Consider the following 20,821-nt stretch of genomic DNA (forward strand, 5'->3'; position numbering starts at 1 on the left):
CTGTTATTTTTAAATATTAATAAATAATAATAGGTTATTCTGTCAATCGTCTCTTTTTCGTGCTCGTTTCGGATTTTTACTACGGCTTCGCGTCTTGCACATCGGGCACGTTGGAGCGTTTCGATGAATTTGCGCACCACACGCTTCGCATGTCTGTAATTGCACACCACACTTGGAGATCCAGAAAAATCCCAATATTCCTGAAGTATACCTTCATTTTACTCATATCCTGTTGTGGTGTCTTACAAACTGACGTCATCGTCAATGAGGACAAAAATGGAAAATGGCCGCCGAGAAAAGACAATGACGCTATAGGTGCTTTACTTGGTGATGAGTTGAAGAGGCTGAAGGTAATCAATAAATCGATATTTTTGATACTTATAGACAAAATTTTTCCTACCTATCGAGTAACTCTTTCGGTATACCGTCACTATCTTCAAATGTTATATTAATAATTTCAGCAGCCTAAAAAATATAAAATAGTTGAAATAAAATGTAATGTAAAATGAAAAGCTATCTATACAAATAGATATATGTCCAAACAAATACAAATGAAGTATAGAGTACCACATGCTTAAAGGCAGGACACCACGAATCTGATGTGACGAGGGAATTCACTGCAAAAGCTAGATATGGGGTTGTAGATTGTCGGATCAGGAGTTGGTGGTTACGCTCACCTCTCTCTAATGATCCTGAGAAACGGCGTGGGAACCGGCTCAGTTCCTATGAGGAACGTTAGAACGCTCCTCTAGGTATACGTTCTGATCCCCTCAAAAATTCCCCTCAACAACCTATTCACTGGTTTCAGTTGAATAGGCGGTCGAGGAGAACTCATTGGCTTTCGAGCGCTGCGGAGCTGGATGCGTCGCGTGTGTAAAGGTGGAGCGTTGCAAGTGAAACGGTCGTAAAAAACTGATTTTTTTATTGTTTTTTTTTATTTTTTTTACTACGATTAGGGAAGGATGAGCGGAACCACCCCTGATCCCGTCACCTACGACTACGTATAGAGTTTGTCCATTGAAAATCTTTACGGGGTCGTAGGTCGTACGTCAGATTCGGGGATGATGCCTTTAAAAAGGAGATTTGTGCAGATTTTGACGACTGAACTCTACTAAACTCCGCCCACCCGAATACTCTCATTGGCTTGATCCATAGCAATTCGAAGTTCATTCATACGCCGAGTTAAACGTGCTTTTTTCGTTTCACGTTCAGATCGCAGTGATTTAAGGATATCCTCAAGTTGATTGATGTCCTGAATCACTTTAAATATGCGAGATAGGGAGAGGGAAAGATAAATTCCCAACAACATAAAAAAAAATCAAGGATTGTTCACCTGATTGATTTGTCTCAGCTCTTCCGCATGACTTTTTCGTTCATTCTCGAGGTCTTCTTCGGTTTTTCGACAATTCGCTAAATGATCCTTTACCTCACTGAGCATGAACTCTTCCGCACATACGTCGTTGTAGCACGCTTTAAGGCTACGAAGCCGATCGCTAAATGGAGAGAATTTTTGAGACAAGAAAAAAAACTTCGAATGTTTGTCTCTCATTTACATTCCAGAATCAAATTTCAATTTTAAGTTAAATTTTGCAATTCATTCTAAATTTATTCATCTCCCACTTATTTTATTTTCTTCGTGCTACTGTAACCAAAAAGGCAAAGCAACTAGAAACTTAGTATAATCAGTTCAAAAAAAACGTACAATCGTTAAAAAACTTTCACTACTCATTTACTTCGCCCACATTTTCCTTGAAGTTTCTTCACAAACACAATAGGAATTCATTAGCGCTCTTGCAACGATGCTGTTAGTCATTGAACGTGATTCAGCAGCGAAATGACTACTAAATTGACGCTTAGATTGCTACGAAGCTACCGTAATCCATAGCAAAATAATCTTCACGTTGAAAGAAACACGATCTTTGTCTTTCGAGGGATATTCCCCTGTTTCTCACTCCTTCCCAGCTTTCCGTTCTTTCCATTTTTATACACATTTTATTTATTTATTTTTTTGAAAATTGGAATTAAATAAGGTAATCAAACCACGTTACCCTGCAACTAGCAGCCCAGTAAGTTCACTGGCCAAATTCTCGAGATCCATTAGTGAAATTATACACGTATAGGCAATAAAACGATGAGAAGTTTCGAGAAGTACACCCTGCACCAAATGTCGATGGGAGTCAGAAAGAGATTCTAAAAAATCAATGAAATATCTCAACAACATAAATCAAATTGATCATCGATTAAGAAAAACAATTGCACTATAAAAATGAATTTTAAGAACATTCATGTTGTTGATGAAAATTTTAGGAGAAATAAATCCAACAGTAAAGAAGAAACGAAACACAAGTGCACATTTTAAATTTGAATTTTGTTAGCCTTTCATTAAATTAACAATGGGTTTTTTTTTACAACGATTGTTTAAACAAAAAGAAACATTTTTTTTTTGAAATTTAGTGAAAGATGACGTTATGGCATGTTCTTTTCGTTATCCTATCAGTGATTTTTTTTTTTATGAAAACTTGTTTTTTCAACAATCCTTAGAATGGTTCGGACGAGACGAGAAAGTGCTTGAACTGCGCTGAACAGATCCTATCTCCTATCCTATTCTATCGTTTTTAGAATATAAATGCTAAGAACAAAAAAGCATTTAGAATAGTTTCTGGAACGCTACAGTAAGTTTAACGCTTTCAAATATATCTGACAATCATTAACTGTGTTCGTCATTGAGTTTTGAGGTTCAGGACTGGGAATTCAATTGATTTTGAATGAACTAAAACCTATATATGGTAGATAGATCATGGTTTGTCATGAGGGAAAAACTGAAAAAGTGGCCATGACGCAAGCATCTCGATTCTAAAACGAAATTTTAAAAAAATTAAAAATTAAAAAAAAAATTAAAAAATTAAAGTTACTGTAAGTTGCAAAAATCGTCATCGTAAATTTGTAAGATTATCCAGTTTTAATTTTAGCTCCCACAGCAAATCGCTTTGGTAAAAACGGCTGCAGATACGCAAAGATGATGAATGCATAACCATGTAACATCGGTTATCCATACAAAATAATCCTGGTAGTTGCACATTTACTGAGTATATAGCGGGGGTACATGCTTCATTAGGGTCAACTATACCTCACATGCAAACCATACATTGATAGATTGTCCAGGTTTTTATCCGCGTTTTGCAACACTTTAATTACCAGCAACCTAAGCCTTAGATCAAATGAGTCAACAATATTAAAAATTCTTATTTTGTTGAATATTTTGCTGACATTTGTAAATAAAGATATTAGAACATCTCACGGAAAGAAATTTATGGAAAAAGCTGATATCATAGCGAATCACAAATCAGTAGCAGAGCCTCTATGAGCGCCTAACTCCAAGCGTCATGTAACTCTTCAGTTCATTAGTTCGACTAGAATAAATTTATCCAGAAATTTCCGTCCAAATATTAATTGTCACGTTAGAAATTCCATAAATAACCGAAGTCGTATGTAGCTCCTCCTAAAATTATATCAAAATAAAATAACACTCCGCAACAGTTTTTTTTAAGATGCTAAAGGAGATTACAATGTTATTGTAATCTCCTTCAGTATCTTAAAAAAAATGTTGTGAAGTAAGTTTTTGTTAAAAAAGTTAGAAAACAATGGCAGAAAATTTTGCATATGTTACAGCTAAATCTCATATGTACAAATCTTCTTTTTCTAATTTTCCGAGCTCTAAATCGATGAGCTAAAAAAATCGATATCGAGCATGGCTAGGATCTACCTGCGCATTTCTTGATGATTAGTTAATTTCCTTCCCCATCTTGCACATTTTTCTCTCTATCATCCAAGAAGAATTCCTTTTTTTTCAAATTCTTTCTTTATTTTAAGCTAAACTAAAGTAGACTGAATTGCAAATTCTTATTTTTTTTTTCGACTTCCATTACTTTTGTGAAGAGTACGAAAAGATCTCCAGAATGCCGTAATTGCTTAGATAAATAATTCCCAATCACCTTATTCAAATAATTCCTAGTCAAAACCCCACCTTTATTATGAACTCATAAATAATTTCAGTAGTAGTTTTTTTTTCCTAATAAAATTTTGTGGATACAGATATGAGAGAGAGTTCTAAAAGAGATAGGAACGGTAAAATTGTTCGTAACAAAACGAACAAATCAATAATCTTTTGGCATGTCCTAAGGCGTTAATAACAGTGACAACTTCATCTAACGGAGAGAATACAGTAAGACAAATCAAACGTAACTGTGCTGCATAATTTCAAGAAGGCAAGAATGGACAATTTCTCTGTGTAACCTTGAATTTTAGAAAAAAAACATTGATATGGAGGTAGAGTGCAGGAATTTAAAGAGGGATATGTCTAATAAATCCGAGCATGAGAGTACGGGTACGGTATTACGGTATATTCGAATGAAAAGAGGATATGTAGTTACACATTCGTACACACACACGCACAGTTCACAGTGTTTTCTAATCGGTATCGATGAGCGCCGCAATTTTGTCCGAGTATACAGGGCGGAGCTTAATGAAGCGCCTCATTGGCGGCGGGGGTTTATCGACGAGGAGGCGAGGACCGTCCCCGACGAGAACGTGGAGTACGATGACCTTTTTGCTGCTCGGGTTCTCCTCCACGTACGATTCGTCGTTTTTTTTTTTTTTCGTCTCCCTTTCCTCCCCTCGTCGCAACCCGTTCATCGCATCATTGAACATTGCTCCATTCCAATAGACAGACCGACACATGCGCGTGCCTCCGGATCCGAACCTCTCTCGAATGAGGACGAACGATGTCCTCGTTGAGGACATCCGCACATCGAATCACACGAAGAATTGGGTTCTAGAATGTTAAAAATTTTCTATAAGAAATTATTTTTTCACTTCACAACCCGAATAGAAAAAAGCACGAGGAAAACGTATTTTTAAAATGATGAAAATTTTCCACACTCATCTTTTTCCAACTCCAATGAAAATACACAAAATATAGCAGCTGCTTTTACTCTAACCTTATGTAGTTTTTGACACATCTGAAGGGAAGGCAAGGATGACAACGAGTGAGATTGGTTGACCATGGAACTTCGAGAATTTCTTGACCACTCGATTTTTCGGCATATTTTATTAATCTTTTTAGATTTTCCAAAATTTCGCTTTTTTCACTCGTATGATTCTTAGTAAAATTAAAATTTAACTATTGCAAAGAACTTTCTCTACCCTTTCATGATGCTTATTTAGTTTGAATTTTCACTACATTACTACTTTTGAATTTGTCATTTCGCTGAGTTCAACAAGAAGTAGCCGTTGAAACATTTGTAACAACTCTCAATCAATATTCCTAGCAACTTATGTGTTCCTTCACTCAATTTTAGCTTTAAAAAACCCTAGGAAATATTGAGAGACCGTAAAACTCTTAGTAAACTGGAGGCGATAAAATTCGCATTTAGCAACATAGTTCGGGGGTGTAATGTAGTTCCATCTAACAGAGGGCACGGACGAGTTTTCACCGCAGAGGAATGGATGATGCTGGACGAGTTTACGCAGCTTCCAACCGCTATCGACGATCTCTGTATATGAGAACTTCAAAGACAGCTACTTTCCTCATACATTGCCTAGTTCCAACTGGTCTCTTTTTTAATTTTGTATAATCTTTTTGTTAAATATTTTTGAGGCAGTATACGGTAGGACGAGTTTTCTTGCTGCTCCCTGAATTAAAACCAGCATATAAAAGTATTGAGCGCTTCCCGTGGACGCAAGTATGACCGATACCATAATTCCTAGTAAAATAATATCGAGAAATGATGGTTCAGTGAATGATGTTTTGGGACGAAGGGAAAATCCACGACCGGCGGCATCTCAAAGAGCGCACTGCGCTTTTCATGCAAATTTCCGAGTTTATTACCGTACTCACTTACGTAATACTTCATTAGCATTATGTTAACGTATGAGAGTGTTATCGGCTTTCTCTAGTCTAAGAAATACAGTCGGAACCATCTTCTAAAGCTCTTCCAACAAACTGATCGTCCTCCAGTATTTTCAGGATTTTTTGTGCTCTTTTAAATCCAAATATTATGCATATAAACGCCATTTTGCTCGAATATTTCACTTTTTCTCACAATTACCGCAAAAATTAGACTCTCAACGTCGGATCCCAGAAAAATTCGTGTTCGAAATGACATGGAACACTCTATTTGACCAGGAAAAAGAGGTAGGGGCGGAGCGTAGAGTTGATATCTCTTTATCTAGAAGACTTATTTTACAATTAAGAGAACAAACAAAGTGCCTTACTTGGGATTACTTTACAATGATGACATCGGAAAAGTAGCAAATCAATAGAGCTGGGAAAAGCACAGCACATCTTCAGAAAAAATCGATAAGGATCAATAAGAAAATGAACTCTTCTCAAATGTTGAGGCGATTAACATAGGCGACACGTTTTAATGTTGTTGTCATTGCCGCCTGACTGAGTCAGCCGCTGTACTCGAGGAAAACTCATTGCTCACGCACATGTGACTGTCAGTACACTTTATTGAGAATATAACAACGTTGCAAGTTTTTTTTCCCCTTTTCAACTCCTGGAAATTTTCCAGATTTTCCCGGAGATTCAAGCTATGTAGAAAATTTGCATCAAAGTACGTAAGTTAGAAAAAGTATGGATACATAAATGATGTAAAATTGTATGAATGTAGCAGAAACTTCTAGCAGAATACTCAGCGCTTCCATTTAAATAACGCATTTATCCTGGTGAAATTTTCCTCCAATACTTTATTCTGCCCCCATTTCTGAAAATTGCTAGAAAAAGTGATTGATATGTTTTAATTATACTCAGATATATGCAAGCGACCTTGTGCCCGGGAAAGATTAAAGAAAAAAGAGGAGAAGAAAGAAAAAAGAAAAAGAAGAAAAGAAAGAAAAGAAAGAAAAAAGAAGTAGACTGATCGTTTGAGAGCTATGAGTCAAAGTGAGGGCACACCAATGAACCAAAGCGGAGGTTAGACAGATTTCAAGTCCACACGGGTGATTAGCGGTCAAGTTCTCCCTGCCACACTTACAAGTGTTGCTTCTTAGTATCACAGGAAAGTTACAGTATACCTCATCATAGGTCGTTTAATTTTCGTCAAATGATTGACTGAGACTGACCCATTCGATCAATGATCACCCATTTTGCGTAGAGTATGCGTCAATGTTAAGCATTTATTACGCAAAAAAACCATTCATAGGTTAAAAACTCCTTTCTTTAGCTGAATTTTTCAAATTTCAATTAATTCTAGCTATATTTTCCTTTGCATCGTATCTCAAGAACTCAATAAAATTGTTTATTTGAAAATCACAAATCAGTTTTCTCAAAAATTGTTTTCTTACCGAAAAAAAGTCAATTACACCTTAAAATTAAAATTTAAAAAACTTAGAAAAAAATCAATCACACTCATCCAAAGAAAACACCAACACTATACAAATATTACTTAATGATCAACGGTTAATGTCTACTTTTTCTTTTTAACATATTCTTACAAATAGATGCTGAAAATGAACTGTTGGCGGAATAATTTCGGATAAGTTACAGTATACAACCATTATTTTTATACCTCAGATGAAAATAAAAAAACTAAATGAGAAAATCTAAATTTTAAGCTAAACTGCGCACTCATTCACTCACCAATGCCAGGTAATGGCAGGAATGGAGTATATTAGATGCCTTCGTCTGCTTCCCTTCCCTGTCGTCCTCCCTCTTTTGTCTCCTCTGCCTCTTTTTCTTTTTATTTTCCTGTCATCCACAATAAATCCTCCTTTCCTTCGAATCAAATCAGTTTAATCCACTTTTTCTGCACAAATCATCCACTCTTTTCTGACAAGCTCTTAGTTTTGGTAGCAATAGGAAAATTAAAAACTAAAAATTTATTTAAGAAATAAAAAAGAAAGAGAAAATAAAAGGTAAGGAAGAAGTAAAAAGTAATTTAAAATAAATTAATTACGAATTGTTTAAAAAATGAGCGACGTGAACAAGAATTTCCTTCAATATAAGATAATATAGATATAAGCGATTTGAAAGGTACCAGTTCTCGCGATTTTTCATCACCTTATGATTCGATTCAGCCTTAAAACGTTTTTTTTTCAAAAGTTTAAAAAGTTTGTCAATGTTTACCTTATGACATATTAAGGGTTATTACGGGAAGTTTCCTTAATAAAATGGAGAAAATATTTGTTGCTAGGACTATGAAGCTATATTTTTGAATTTATCAACAGTTTTGACCTTAACATGTTATAAGATCACCGTCACCACCTTCCCTATAAGGTCAACGTCATATGTGCGTGACATTTGACGCACGTAACTGTGAAGACGTTGATGTTGTGCGAATGTTGACGGATGAGGTTAATAGAGCAAACGATGAACGTGAAAATGTCATGCAATAAAAACAACACGGCGCATCCGTTGATGTTATGGGAAGGAAGCTGCTGACCGCAAGAATCATACGCCGGGAACTGCCGAGCATTCGAGATTTTTTTTTTCGAGCAGGGGAAAAAAACAGGCGAAATTACGATTCACAGAAATAATCTTCAAAGAAAAAACTCACCCAGTAAGTGATCCTCATATCCGCTGATTCATTCGCATCCAGGGACTACCACAACCAAACAACTGAAAGACAATTACTTTTGAGAAAAGCAGTAAGACAGGAAAAAATAGTAGAAACACTGTGACATTTTCTGAGTGAGATGAATTCCGAGCGATCTGATCCCGAGCGATTTCTTCCGAGTGAAGAGTTGAAAGTTCAACCATAATTCAATTACAACGCAATTCAAAGAAACTGGCCACAAGGAAGCGAAAGACATTGGAGGGCTTTATTCGGAGAAAAATTCCCTTAAAAATCATGCGAACTAATAATTCTCTGAGAAACTACACCGTAACTGAGTGGTCCTCGTACTCGTTGATCTCGCAACATCCAGAAAGTCTACTGCAAACGCCAACCACTCTTGACAGTTCCTTTAAAAGAACTGTTGAAACAGAAAAAAACTAGCAAAAAATTTTAATATTTTTTCCACAAGATGAATTGAGGTCCAATTTCGAGCAATTTCTTCCTAATAACAGGAAAAAAAATATGTAATAACCAAATGTTAATTGTAATTATCGAAGAAATCGTTTTATTTTCTGGATTAAAATTTTCTTATATCGACAAAAGTTTGCTTATCAAGAGCTTCTGCGCTTTCTCCTTTGATGACAGTTCTTTAAAAATACATGGCATTGTTCTTCTGATTTCTCGCCTTAGCCCTAGGTAAACGCAACGTATCCGTTGCGATTCGTACGTATATTCTCTGCGCTCTCTTCTCTTCCCCTCTCCCACTTCTCCTTAGTGAATGCGCATCGCGGTAATTCGAGCAAGCATAAGTCCAGCCACAGAATCTGAAAAAATTACCTTATCCCCTACTGATAAGCAATCTGAAAAAAACGTGTAAAAATTGGATAAAAATTTGAATAATTTGGAAAAACGACACAGCAAGTTATTATTTGAAAATTATACCCTAGGTACACCTGTGGAATTACATCGACAACAATATTTCAGCGCAAATTCACCTCTAATCGATTATCAAATTTCAGATCTGTCAATGTAATGTGTTCTTACGATATTTCCGATGCAAGTTCTTCATCGTTGAAGTTTGCAGCAAATTGCGCCGTTTTCTCCACTAATTTTTATTAGAATTTTTTTTGGTTCAATTCTAATTTTTATCTAACACCTTGATGACAATTGACACTTCTTATTTAACACCTTGATGACTCTAACACATTTTTTACAAGCGTGAGGATTTCTTTCGAAGAAGAAGAGATAATAAATGTATTTTCTTCTCCACGTTTGCTACCACATCGATTGCATTAATCTACTTAAGAGATATGTAGATAGAAATGAAAAAAATTGCAAATACATACCGTGTTTGAAAAGAAAATATTATTTTGGACAGTGATTTCCCGGTGAGCCACGCAGCTGTGAACGTGTCGAAAGCGTCGATTTGAGCGACCATGTCGTCGTTGAACTATCTGCCCAGTCAGACAACAAATTAATCGTATGGTTCCGAGAAAAATCAAAATTCGAAAAGTCGCTAGTCTCAGATTGCACTCACATGTCTGAAATATGGAAATATGCTAACATCTTCCGGGTGCGAGCGGGCGCAGCGCAGTCGGAAAATGATTCCGCCGCGACTGCACGCTCGGTCAATTGTGCGAAATTGCCCTAGTGCCAGCCAAGACTTTCATCGCTCCAGGATGATTAAATTGTTACCAGACTTGTTAAAAAGGACAAAAATACTGAGCTGATAGATAAACACGTTCATAAACTTCAAATGATTCAGGAGAAAAAAAAACAAACAGTGCAAATTGTTGCTTTCAAATAGTATCTTTTTTTTTGTTGTGTGTTTTTTTTTTCAAGATAAATAAACTGATAACAAGAACTTCATTTGGAAAAAAGTGCGAAAATGTTAACACGACCTTATTAAGGGCTTTCTCACCCTCTAACCAGTAATCAAGGATTTTCTGACATAAAATTTAGGAATCTGAGATAGTGAATATCAAGAAAGTGTATAAAAGAATGATACTAAGGCTACTTCTACGAGCCTTCAGATATGTATGAATATCCTGGAAGCTCATAGGATCAGGAAGTAGCAGTGGTCATAATCAATCGAGATCAGTCGCCAATATTCACATCGCTAATATCAACGCCAGAGTTGAAGCTACTCTTTTCCACAAAAAAAAACATCGGCTGCTTGTGGAGAAGCTCTTTTATAGGGAATTTTACATCATTTGGCCGGTCACATATTATTACAACAATATTTTTTTTCGTTCACTATACTAGAAATGATTTTCTTCCAAGCTCTGCTGCGGATAATTTTCGAAGTACATGGATCCAATTAAAGGAAAAACTGATAAGGCATGCATGTTTTCGCAATTTCAACGCTCGACAAAAAAAATTAATATTTTCTTCTCCATGTAATGTACCAACATAATTTAGTACATGTCTTTTTAAATTGAGTCCAACTAGTTATATGACTTCAGTTAACACATCGATTGCAGTAATGCAGTAAATAAAGGAAGTAAAGAATGAATAGGAATTAAACAGGGATCTTTACTATCTTCTGTTTGTTGTTTTCCAGGAAACAAATAACAATTATCCTATTTTGCAAACTCTATTTTTAAAAAAATCGATTTTCAGGTAGCTCTCTTTTAAAAATAAATGCAAATTTCGAAACGGATATTCATGAGGTGGGGATTCGTATCAACTATCGGGTACAAAAGCTCAAAATCTGTTTTTAAAAATTAAAAAAAAACCTGAAAATAACTACTACTAGTAATAGGTATAACTAATAGATCAGAGATAAAATCTAAACTATCTTTGCCGTTTTCAGGAATCCGCTTGGGATACGCAACGTTTTCGAATTCAATTAAGTATCGTTTGTGATTTATGAACGCGTGCCTAGCCTGTAGAAGGACTTCCAAGGGGCAACCAATGCACAAACGCAGTGTTCTTATCCTCCCAGACAAGCCTGATACAAACTTATCCACTTCTGAGAGATGAAGGGCTTGTTGAGCCTCGATCGAGTTACCGTACAATCGCAGCCAAATCCACTACCGCTGAGCTACCCCTCACCCTTCCCGCAACAAATAATAAATACAAACAAATATTATCAACTGAGCTTCAAGAAGTCTGACCAACTACGAAATGGTACCACTTAAAGGTTAACGTATTTCTAAAATGTTCCAGCACAGGAAAAAAAAACTAAGGACAAATGTCTAGGTGAAAAAAGCTAGCAATATGAAATTGCCATGAAAGTTGGTTTGGTTGTGTTTTTAATGTTACTTTCCTGTCGAATAATAGGTCCTGGATGGAGTGTAGCGCCGTCTGCAAGAGGTTCCACTGTTTGCTAGATCAAAGGTTCGAATCCGCCTTAGTGTTTACCAGGCTCCTCATCCCTTCGGGGCCGACAAATTAGTACCAGGCTTGTCTGGGAGGATAAAGACACTGGCTCGACGCATTGGTTTGCTCCTACAAGTCATTGTTTAGGGCAGATAAAACCTCAAACCTCAAACAATTCTGAATTGAACGAATGAGTGAACGTGGGGTGCATCTCAAGCGGATTGAATAACGTCAGAGACTTTCCACTTTATTCCGTCCATTTTAAAAAAAAACTCCCTCAAAAAAAAGAAAGTACGAGTTCTTTAAAAGACCCCTTGCTAACTCGAATTATTGACATGTTTACTTATTTATCTATTAAACACCGCCATCCCACTTCCCTACCAAAAACATAGGCGCATGATCTATTGATGAAGCCAATTCACTCCGTATTACAAACTGGTTGACTTCTTCTGTTCTATACGAATAAATTGAAATGTTGGAGAAAAGTTCCCACAGAAACACTTAATAAACTAAAGGCTTTTGTAAAACAATTCCTTAAATGATAAACAACAAGTAATACTACAATCATATCAAAAAATAGTAGTAACTGTAAATGGAACCGTGATACAATAACAAAAAAACAGAGTATAGATGTGTTCATATACAATGTAGAATCTTTCTAGAAGATTTTTTACTTATTTGCGCGCATAATAAAACAAATGCATTAATCGATTTGTGGATGAGAAAAAAATTTAAGATCTGGAGTGTGATGAACTTACTGTTTCAGCATGATGGCAATTTTTTTTTGATGAGGAATAATTTTGTATGCTATGTGTTTCTTCCACATCACTCGGAATTAACTCAAATGAAATTATGGAAGGAATTTTGTCCATTAGTGCAGCAAAAAACATAACCATAACGTTTTTTTTTTAATATGTAGTTAAAAATTTTTTTTTTTTTTAAACCCCACCATTTTTTTTTTTTTTTTTTTTTTTTTTTTTTAAAAAGTTTTTTTTTAAAAAACCTTACTTTCCTTTACTTTTGGCTTTTTTTTCCTTTTTTTAAACAAAAAAAAAAATAAAAAGAAAAAAAATATTTTTTTTTTTTTTTAAAAAACAAACCCCCCCCCGGGTTTTTTTGATAATCGTGCAGGGTAGTGAAAACAGAAACCTGTCTACATTGAAAATGCCTTACGTTTTCTCACCTGTGCACTTGATTCTTTTGGTGAAGAGAAAATAAAGGTTTCAGATATGTATTTCAGTAAGGAGCAAATTTTTGGAGAAAACTCGATAAGAGCTATCTGCTAGTATTTTTCCCGAAATAGTCATCGTTTCAGGAATTTTGAAAATGCGACGATGATTGACGACATACTGTCGTTTTTACAATGTCTATATTTTACCGAGCACAGATTTTGTAATACTAACAACAACAGCAACAGTACTACAATGTATTAACGTCGCTATGTCATAGCATACTGTAGTTTCCCTACGCTCTCCGAGTAACTTTTTTTTTGTTGTATTTCATTTCGTGAATAAAAAACGGTTCCGGAGAATTTTCTCTGTGAGCAGAACTTCTCCTCTACTTATTTTCAGCTATACCAAATTTTCATACAAATTACTGTACCTATTGGTATTATTTTATTTAAACACAACCATTTTAAAAAAATTATTAGAACATATTACAGAGAAAAAAATTTGAACTAGATCTATCAGACTATTATTCAAAAAGAAAATCATTATATTTAGGCTCTACCACTCGTTACCCATCATACAATCCTTTATTCCATCAATAAATCAATAAATCGATGACTGTACATATCAATATTTCAGTCCTTTTTCTTTGGTTTCTTCGGATTTTTGCTACGTGACTTACTCTTGCACATTGGACATATCGGAGCATTGCGATGAATTTGTTGAAAGCAGGATTGGCAGGTCTGAAACATGGATCGATATCGATCAATAAAAGACCTGGAAGGTCAACGAGGACCCCACTGTATATGATTTATATCGAGTCAGTAAGTCATAAGCATCCAATTTTGAGAGCAATTCTTAAAACGCTAAAGTTTGTACAGTAACCATGGAAAACTGGGTGGTTTGTTTTTGTTAGAAAAATTTTTCTTTCTCCAGTAGTCTGCTTCTCTTCCTCACTCTTCAGTTTCCTCTTTTACTCTCACATAACCGCCATAGTATGCAAAAATATCGAGAAATATTCCTAATCCTCTTCTTCGTCCGATTCTTTTCCCATTCTTTTCCACGTTTCTTCTTACTCACGTGACAAATTTTCCAAATTTGCTATTCCCTTTAAATTTATTTCCCGTCCTCTTATTTATCCATAGAGCATTATTCTGACCTTCATAGGAGGACTCTGGTGATCGGAAGCTTTCAAATGTGCCGGCACTGCCGGCGGTGGTCGAAATTGTGTGGCCATCATCATCTGATCTAAGGACATCATTGGTGGGATGAGACCGGTAAGACCTTTCCATTGAGGAGCTGATAATGGTGTAGGTGGTGTGGGTAGCCTGAAAATATAGAAAATCACTTTCTGAAATAAATATGGTAGATCCCAAAAAATTAAAAAGACGTTTTGCGCTATTTGGATCAATGTAACCAAGTGAACATAACATAAATATGAAAAATTTCCAAAGAAATTCATACGCCACACATTGTAGATCAGAAATTTTCCAGCATCATTTCGTTAATTGCTGATCACTTCCCATTTTTCTTCAGTTTTTCTCAACGAATTCATATCTTACGTCTTATTTTTCAACGTGGTTAAGAAATTAATCGGAAGATGAAAACCGCTTTGAAAAAAAAAATCGTAAAAGTATGTCTACGTCCAAATATTGTTTACGTAGCTATACATATGATCCAGAAACAGTAATGATCGAGAAGCTTCTGCTGCTCTTTTTTTGTTTCTCTCAGTTTTTTTTTCATTTTAGCTTAGAAGAATCATTTAATACCCACTTAGGAATTCGTGCATGTGGTATATCATCCGGATGAATTGTTGCCTCTTCGCCCAGGCCACTTTCTCGAATTTTCTCATTTGACGATTCCATTAATTTCAATAGGGTTTCGTATTTTCTTGCTAATTGTGTCTCCCGTTCACGTTGTTCGAATCTTGCGTCATCCATTTGCTTCTCTAAGTCGCATTTGTCCTTTAAAAAATCGATTTTTTTTATCAGGTTTAAGCGTATCAAACTCGAAAAAATAGCAGATAACTTTTAAAAATCGCAAAGTTCAGAGAAAATTTCAATTATTTCTGATCATGTACGTCAGTTAATAAATAACTACCTGATTTATTTGTTGTATGATCTCCGAATGTTCTTCTTTCTCACGATTGAGCTCGTCTATCGTTTTAGCAGTCTCTTCGATAAATCTGGATTAGAGGAAATAATAGGAGCTCTAATACGATGTACAGTTTAAAAAACTACAGGAAAAACTCAGTATTTAACATTTCAAGGACAGAAACCAGCTTATATGTCTCTCTTTTTTTTTTGTTTTGATCGGATTACAAAGGAAAAATACTTCGGCGAAACATAATGGGTTTCCAGGTGAATATCTTGAAACATCCCCTCCAAATATCCGGGGAAATGGTGAGCAGTGATAAAGTTAAATAAGCGAACTTTAAGATAAATGTAGATAGAAATTCTGCAGAGACTAGAAGAGCCGGAGATCCACGAAGAATGTGCGTTTTGCATCCAACGCGAATTTTTCAATAAACCTTAAGAATAGGGAATAAAAATGTCGAAAACGCGGGGAATGTGCACGAATTTCCTAAGAACTGGTTCGAAGTACCTACGATTTACGTCGAGATCAGTTTAAAATTACGCGAAAACCGGTGTCAGTTCCAAACACAAGCGGTATTATCCCGAATAATACCCGGGATTTCTCCGACTTATACGAACGACTTCACCAGAGCTGTACCTTTTTATATATTCGTTTATTTTTCATTGATTTTATACTGCATGTAGTAGAAAACAGTTGATACCTTTCATTTTCTTTAAAATCAGCTAGATCAGCAAGGAGTTCCCGTTTTCGTGTCAGGTAGTCGTCGACTCTCCATCTAAACACAATTTATTTTAAGGATAAAATGGCAGATTGATCCGATAGTTTGAAAAGTCATAACTTTTCGTTCCTGCAAAGTCTTTTACGGATAAAACGCTTACTTTCTTCCGCAAATTTCTGCTGCTTCAGGAGGCAGATTAAACTTTATTGGCCCATGAGGACTTAAATACTTGACATATCAATGGTTGTTTCCATCTTTATATTCACATGAGGTGAGGTTAGTAGATCCACTTCCTCATTCTGATCCTCCAGCAACAAAGAATTTGTAGTTTTTTAACATCTACCTTATAAAGGCTGAACTCAGTGCGAAGTGGATTAACACCAGTACTGCCATAATACTGTAAGCTAGTACTTCTGAAGCTAGGGTCTCTACTTTTCAGACATACTAGCTTACAGTATTGCTACAGTATCCACTTTCATTGTTGTTGCAAACGACTCCATGGAGAGACTGAAAAATGTCACTATTAACACATCCGGTTAATGAATCGTTTCGTCTCGAGCGATTGGTTACGGTATAGGTCACATCAAAACATGCCGCTCATTAGTTTATTGGATGCGGAGCCTATATGGACAAACACAAGCCGCGATAATCGCATAAATGACACATGCTGGATAGTCAGCCCATTCGTCATCTCCATCCTGGCTATGTCGCATATGTTTTGACGCGAAAAAATGCAGAAAACATTCATGGCATGTCTGGACCTCGTCTCTCCTTTTTATTACTACTGTAGTGACGCAAAGGTTTTTCAAGAAATCATCAAAATTGGAATGGAATCCACAATTTTTGCTCCTATTTCACTTGAGGAATTTAGCCAAGAGCATCCAACCCGTGAGGATAGAAATGCTTCAATGATTCAAATACTAACAAAACAAAACAAAAAATCCTAAAAATACATAAAATGGTTAGGTATAATATAAAATATAATAATATAAATAATAGTAGTATAAACACAATAATAATATAAACACATAAATTTAATTAAATGAAATATAAATGTAAAATTCAAATAATAATCTATTTTAATCGGCATAAAAATGAATATCGACTAAATAAGTCAATCAATGAATGATTTGAAGAGTCATAAACTTGACAAAACCTTCTCGAAACCCGAGTATTCAAAAAAATTCCGAATTTTCTTATGCCCACTACGCAAGTCCGAGTACGGTTATCACTTTCAGCGATTCTATGCTCCACTACCTTACAACAGCTTAATTTTAGTCTATTAAAATGCATTTATTCATTTAGAAGCCAATTAGTGGTGCTAAGAGCCCATAGGAAACTCTATAGAAAGTTTTTTGTTTTTAGAAATAGCTTTGAAATGAAAGTAAGCGTCACAGCACAGCAGAAAATCAGGAATTATGAGATTTTCCCAAGCAGATATTAAGCAAGAACGAGTTTTCCAATGGAAACTTTCCGTAGGTTGCAAAAAATGGAAAAACATAGGTTCCAAAGAAATTTAGAAGAATTAGAGAATTTTATTAATGGTACTTGCTAGATTTCGGAAAAGTCTACGCTTGGTAAAAGATTATATTCTTAATTACGAGAGGTAAGGATTAATGTAGAAAAATAAGCAATTAATAAATGAATAAATAAAAACAGATGTAATAAAATAAATGAAATGAATATATTGATGCCTTTTTTTTACTCTGGAAAAAGCAAAAGTTTGTTCTTTTCTCCTAATTTTTGGCTCAGTTACTCTTTATTTTCCGTTATGGGACCAGCATTCCTTGATCCTCATTGATTCGATCCCTCACCGTCGTCTCATCACGACGGTGTATGTTAGCCATTTGAGGTCGTCGCTCGGTTCTGCTTCGCCGATGATCGTAACTCTTACGCTCGTGTGGGTTTGTGTTTAATCAGACGAGCCATAAAACGCGAAGGCCGGATGCATTTACGACCAGTGATGAGGCGATTGAGGGAGCGGTAGAAGGAGGATTGTGACGACGATGAGATGTTTGACGGAGGATTACATGGCTGTATATGTATTATATAAGGGCGGGAAGGAGCCTTAATGGAAACAGCTATCCGTAATAACTGAGGTTCTTCACCCACGAAGAGTAAAGCAGATTCTGAACCCTATTTCCGCAATATAGACAAGAAAATTCGAAGAAAAAATAAATGAGGGATGAAATCGATTTTATGAGGAGAATAGAAGTGCAGATGAAGGATTAGATGAGCTACGGGAAGGAGAAGCGTAAGAAATTAGCGAGTTAAAATTCTCAACCAGTCCCTATTCTGAAGATGCCAACACTAGAGGAACCAGGACTTTCGCAGAGAAGAGAATTCCCTGAAAATCGGAATTTTCTCTAAGGATTCCGTTGAGATTCTATTGAGACTTTCTTAGGACCTTCATTTCCAGGATAAAGTCTACAGAAGTTAAAGTTTTGGCTCGTGCCTTTATCGAACTTAGTTAATTGAGAAGACAATCAATTGCTTAGGTTGCCAAATGATTCAGAGGATTAATGAGTGGACGAATGAATGAATGAATGAATGAATGAATGAATGAATGAATGAATGAATGAATGAGTGAACGAATGAATGAATGAACTAGTTAGCTAACTAACAAGTAACTGCACATCTCTTGAAAAGTACAGTAACTTTTTCCGGATAACTAAGTTTCATAGCATGAAGTTTAACGCAAAAAATCCCCTTAAATACAGTATTCCCAATCTGATTGAAAGCCATTTACGCAATAGTTTAAAGTGACATCAACGACAAGCTTTCAAAAAGTGAATGTACTTGTGCAATTGCACCTCTTACAAGCAAATATTTGCCAAAAACTGATGGCGTCGCATCATGAATCACTTTTTTGGAAGGTCCCATGTATTCAGCCGAACCCCGGCTATAATGTATTCAACTACACACTTACACATGGCGCAACTTGCACTGCTATTCATCCTATTGTCATTAGGACAACACCTGCCGCAAGCACACCTCGTCGATAGCACTTACAGTAATCCCGCCGTACTTGAAATCGATAGGCGGCCTTTAAAAAGTGAATTGATGAAGTGTTTATGTCATGCTCAATGTAGCGGATTAGGAGATAATCGTTAAGCGGATTACGGTAGCTGGGTGTGAGCATCGCAGGTAAGGCGATTTTTCTTGAGAATAGAACCTAATCAGATCAGCAGAGATGTTTTTTAGACGTTCAAAAAAAAAAGAAATCGCAAACAAATGCCTCGCAAACAAAACAAGGCAGTTAGAGGTCTAGCCAATTCATTTCCAAAGCTAATGAAAAGCTCATGCTCTATCGACAGAATTCAAAGATCTAGAAAAAAACAGTTTTGGATCCTGAAAATTAATTCTGAGATCTCTCACATGTGAGTCTTTGTCCTTAATTTTTGACTTAAATTTTGGTGGTGGTTAGATGATATTGATTTTTTGAGGTCATGAGTTCAAATATAAAAGTCAAAATTAACATTTCTCTAACATTTCTGTCTGATCTAATGAGTCTTGGTAGATTTTAAATCTCGACAACAATCTAGCCGTCAAAGTTGATCTTGAATTAAGGAAGAGGTAGTAAGTATAAAGCTTAAAAAAGCGAAAAACTTTCTTCGTTTTCTCGAAGCTTGAATATGACACCGAAATAAAATTAGACGCTTTATGGAAACGTCATTTTACTAGGAAGTGATAGCTGGAACAGATTCGTGGTCATAAGAACCTCACTCGTTTCCTCCCTCTCCTTCTTTTTTTCTCTCCTCTTTCATTTTTTGGAAGAAATCCATCTCTGGGAAATTCCCCGTAGAGAACATGACCTCCAGAATCTGAACTGGATAGATTTCCCACTCAGCTCCTGCTTTCAGCGAGTTTTTAAAGTTTTTTTTTAAATCTGCTTTTCTGCCAGGTACCTTTTTTCCGTCGAAGATTTCTATAAACTTCAGTATATTACATATTTATGTGTTCCAATAACTCTTAATTTTCTTTTATAAAAATCCCAATCCCTAAAAGAAAATTGGGTTTCATTTCTCTCATTTATTTGGAATTTAAAGAAAAATATATTCTTCCAGGTAAGATTATACCTTAGAAGATATCAGAATTTTTTTTTATTTTTCGGGAATCTCTAACTCTACAGAGACATGACCTACTATTCCGTATTTTTTTATAGTACAAAAAGTAATATAATATAATAATTTGATTCTGTTCTTCCTATTCCTCAGCAGTAGCAGTTTGAAGTGATTTTTGGTTAACTTTACAAAATTTTCTTGTGAGATTCCCCCGTTAATTTTACTCTCGCGAAATTTCGCGCTCCCTCGCTTCGCCTCATTTCACCTACTTCGCTTGAGCCATTCGATTGAGTTGAATCGCATGTATAGACGAATCGATCAATGGAGACGCCATAGTGTCTGAAAGAAAGTGCATTTTAGGACGAGATCTTCTGGAAAAAAAGATGGAAGGCGGGGTCGAGATGAAATTAAATCACGACGGAGATATTTTTGAGAGAGAGATTTTAAATTGAGAAAAAAAATTAAGCTCAGTGAGAGAGACAAGCACCGACTACGACCACTAACTATTGTCTCCGGAACGAATCAATAATGATCGTCAAGTGAGCGAAGTGACACGTAGAAACACAATACAGCGAAGTTCCACTTATGTTCTGATGTTTCATTACATTCCATCGGCAGTGTCACTTTATTTGTTTCCACTTATTTCGATATACTAACCAGTAATTTCTATATTGAACAATGAACAATCAATTTTCCATCAAAATTAGCCACACAAGGAATTCCAAGAATATTTTCCATTCAGGAGCATTTATGGATCGAACCAGTATGAAAAAAAAACCTCGAGAAAAAGTGAATAGACCTGTCCCAACTAGCAACTAATTCAAATGAACAACTAATAAAAATCGTTGTAGGATACCCGGAAAAGATCTGAATGGATTAAAAACACAAAAA

General features: G+C 35.7%; 2 protein-coding genes across 5 annotated transcripts; both read right to left on the minus strand.

The window, feature by feature from the left end:
- Positions 1 to 42: 42 nt before the first annotated feature.
- RB195_020435 (uncharacterized protein) lies at positions 43 to 20,264 on the minus strand (the record flags this gene model as incomplete). 4 transcript variants are annotated; one of them, XM_064188724.1, is made up of 13 exons in its annotated part: positions 43 to 153; positions 212 to 344; positions 401 to 465; positions 1,127 to 1,252; positions 1,334 to 1,493; positions 2,049 to 2,190; positions 4,730 to 4,831; positions 13,734 to 13,794; positions 14,211 to 14,379; positions 14,825 to 15,015; positions 15,152 to 15,236; positions 15,849 to 15,923; positions 20,200 to 20,264. In XM_064188724.1, 13 exons carry the CDS (start codon positions 20,262 to 20,264, stop codon positions 43 to 45), a joined length of 1,485 nt encoding a protein of 494 aa, XP_064044605.1. The 4 variants fall into 4 exon arrangements, with proteins under 4 accessions (XP_064044605.1, XP_013306883.2, XP_064044606.1 ...); XM_013451429.2 differs by lacking the exons at positions 4,730 to 4,831; positions 13,734 to 13,794; positions 14,211 to 14,379; ... (2 more) ...; positions 15,849 to 15,923; positions 20,200 to 20,264 and having other exon boundaries at positions 2,049 to 2,098; XM_013451430.2 differs by lacking the exons at positions 43 to 153; positions 212 to 344; positions 401 to 465; ... (2 more) ...; positions 2,049 to 2,190; positions 4,730 to 4,831 and having other exon boundaries at positions 13,687 to 13,794.
- Positions 9,208 to 9,996, minus strand: RB195_020436 (uncharacterized protein; the record flags this gene model as incomplete). The annotated part of the gene is made up of 2 exons (XM_064188726.1): positions 9,208 to 9,382; positions 9,905 to 9,996. 2 exons carry the CDS (start codon positions 9,994 to 9,996, stop codon positions 9,208 to 9,210), a joined length of 267 nt encoding a protein of 88 aa, XP_064044607.1.
- Positions 20,265 to 20,821: the final 557 nt, after the last annotated feature.

This window comes from Necator americanus, chromosome II (assembly GCF_031761385.1).
Source record: "Necator americanus strain Aroian chromosome II, whole genome shotgun sequence".
Taxonomy (NCBI): domain Eukaryota; kingdom Metazoa; phylum Nematoda; class Chromadorea; order Rhabditida; family Ancylostomatidae; genus Necator; species Necator americanus.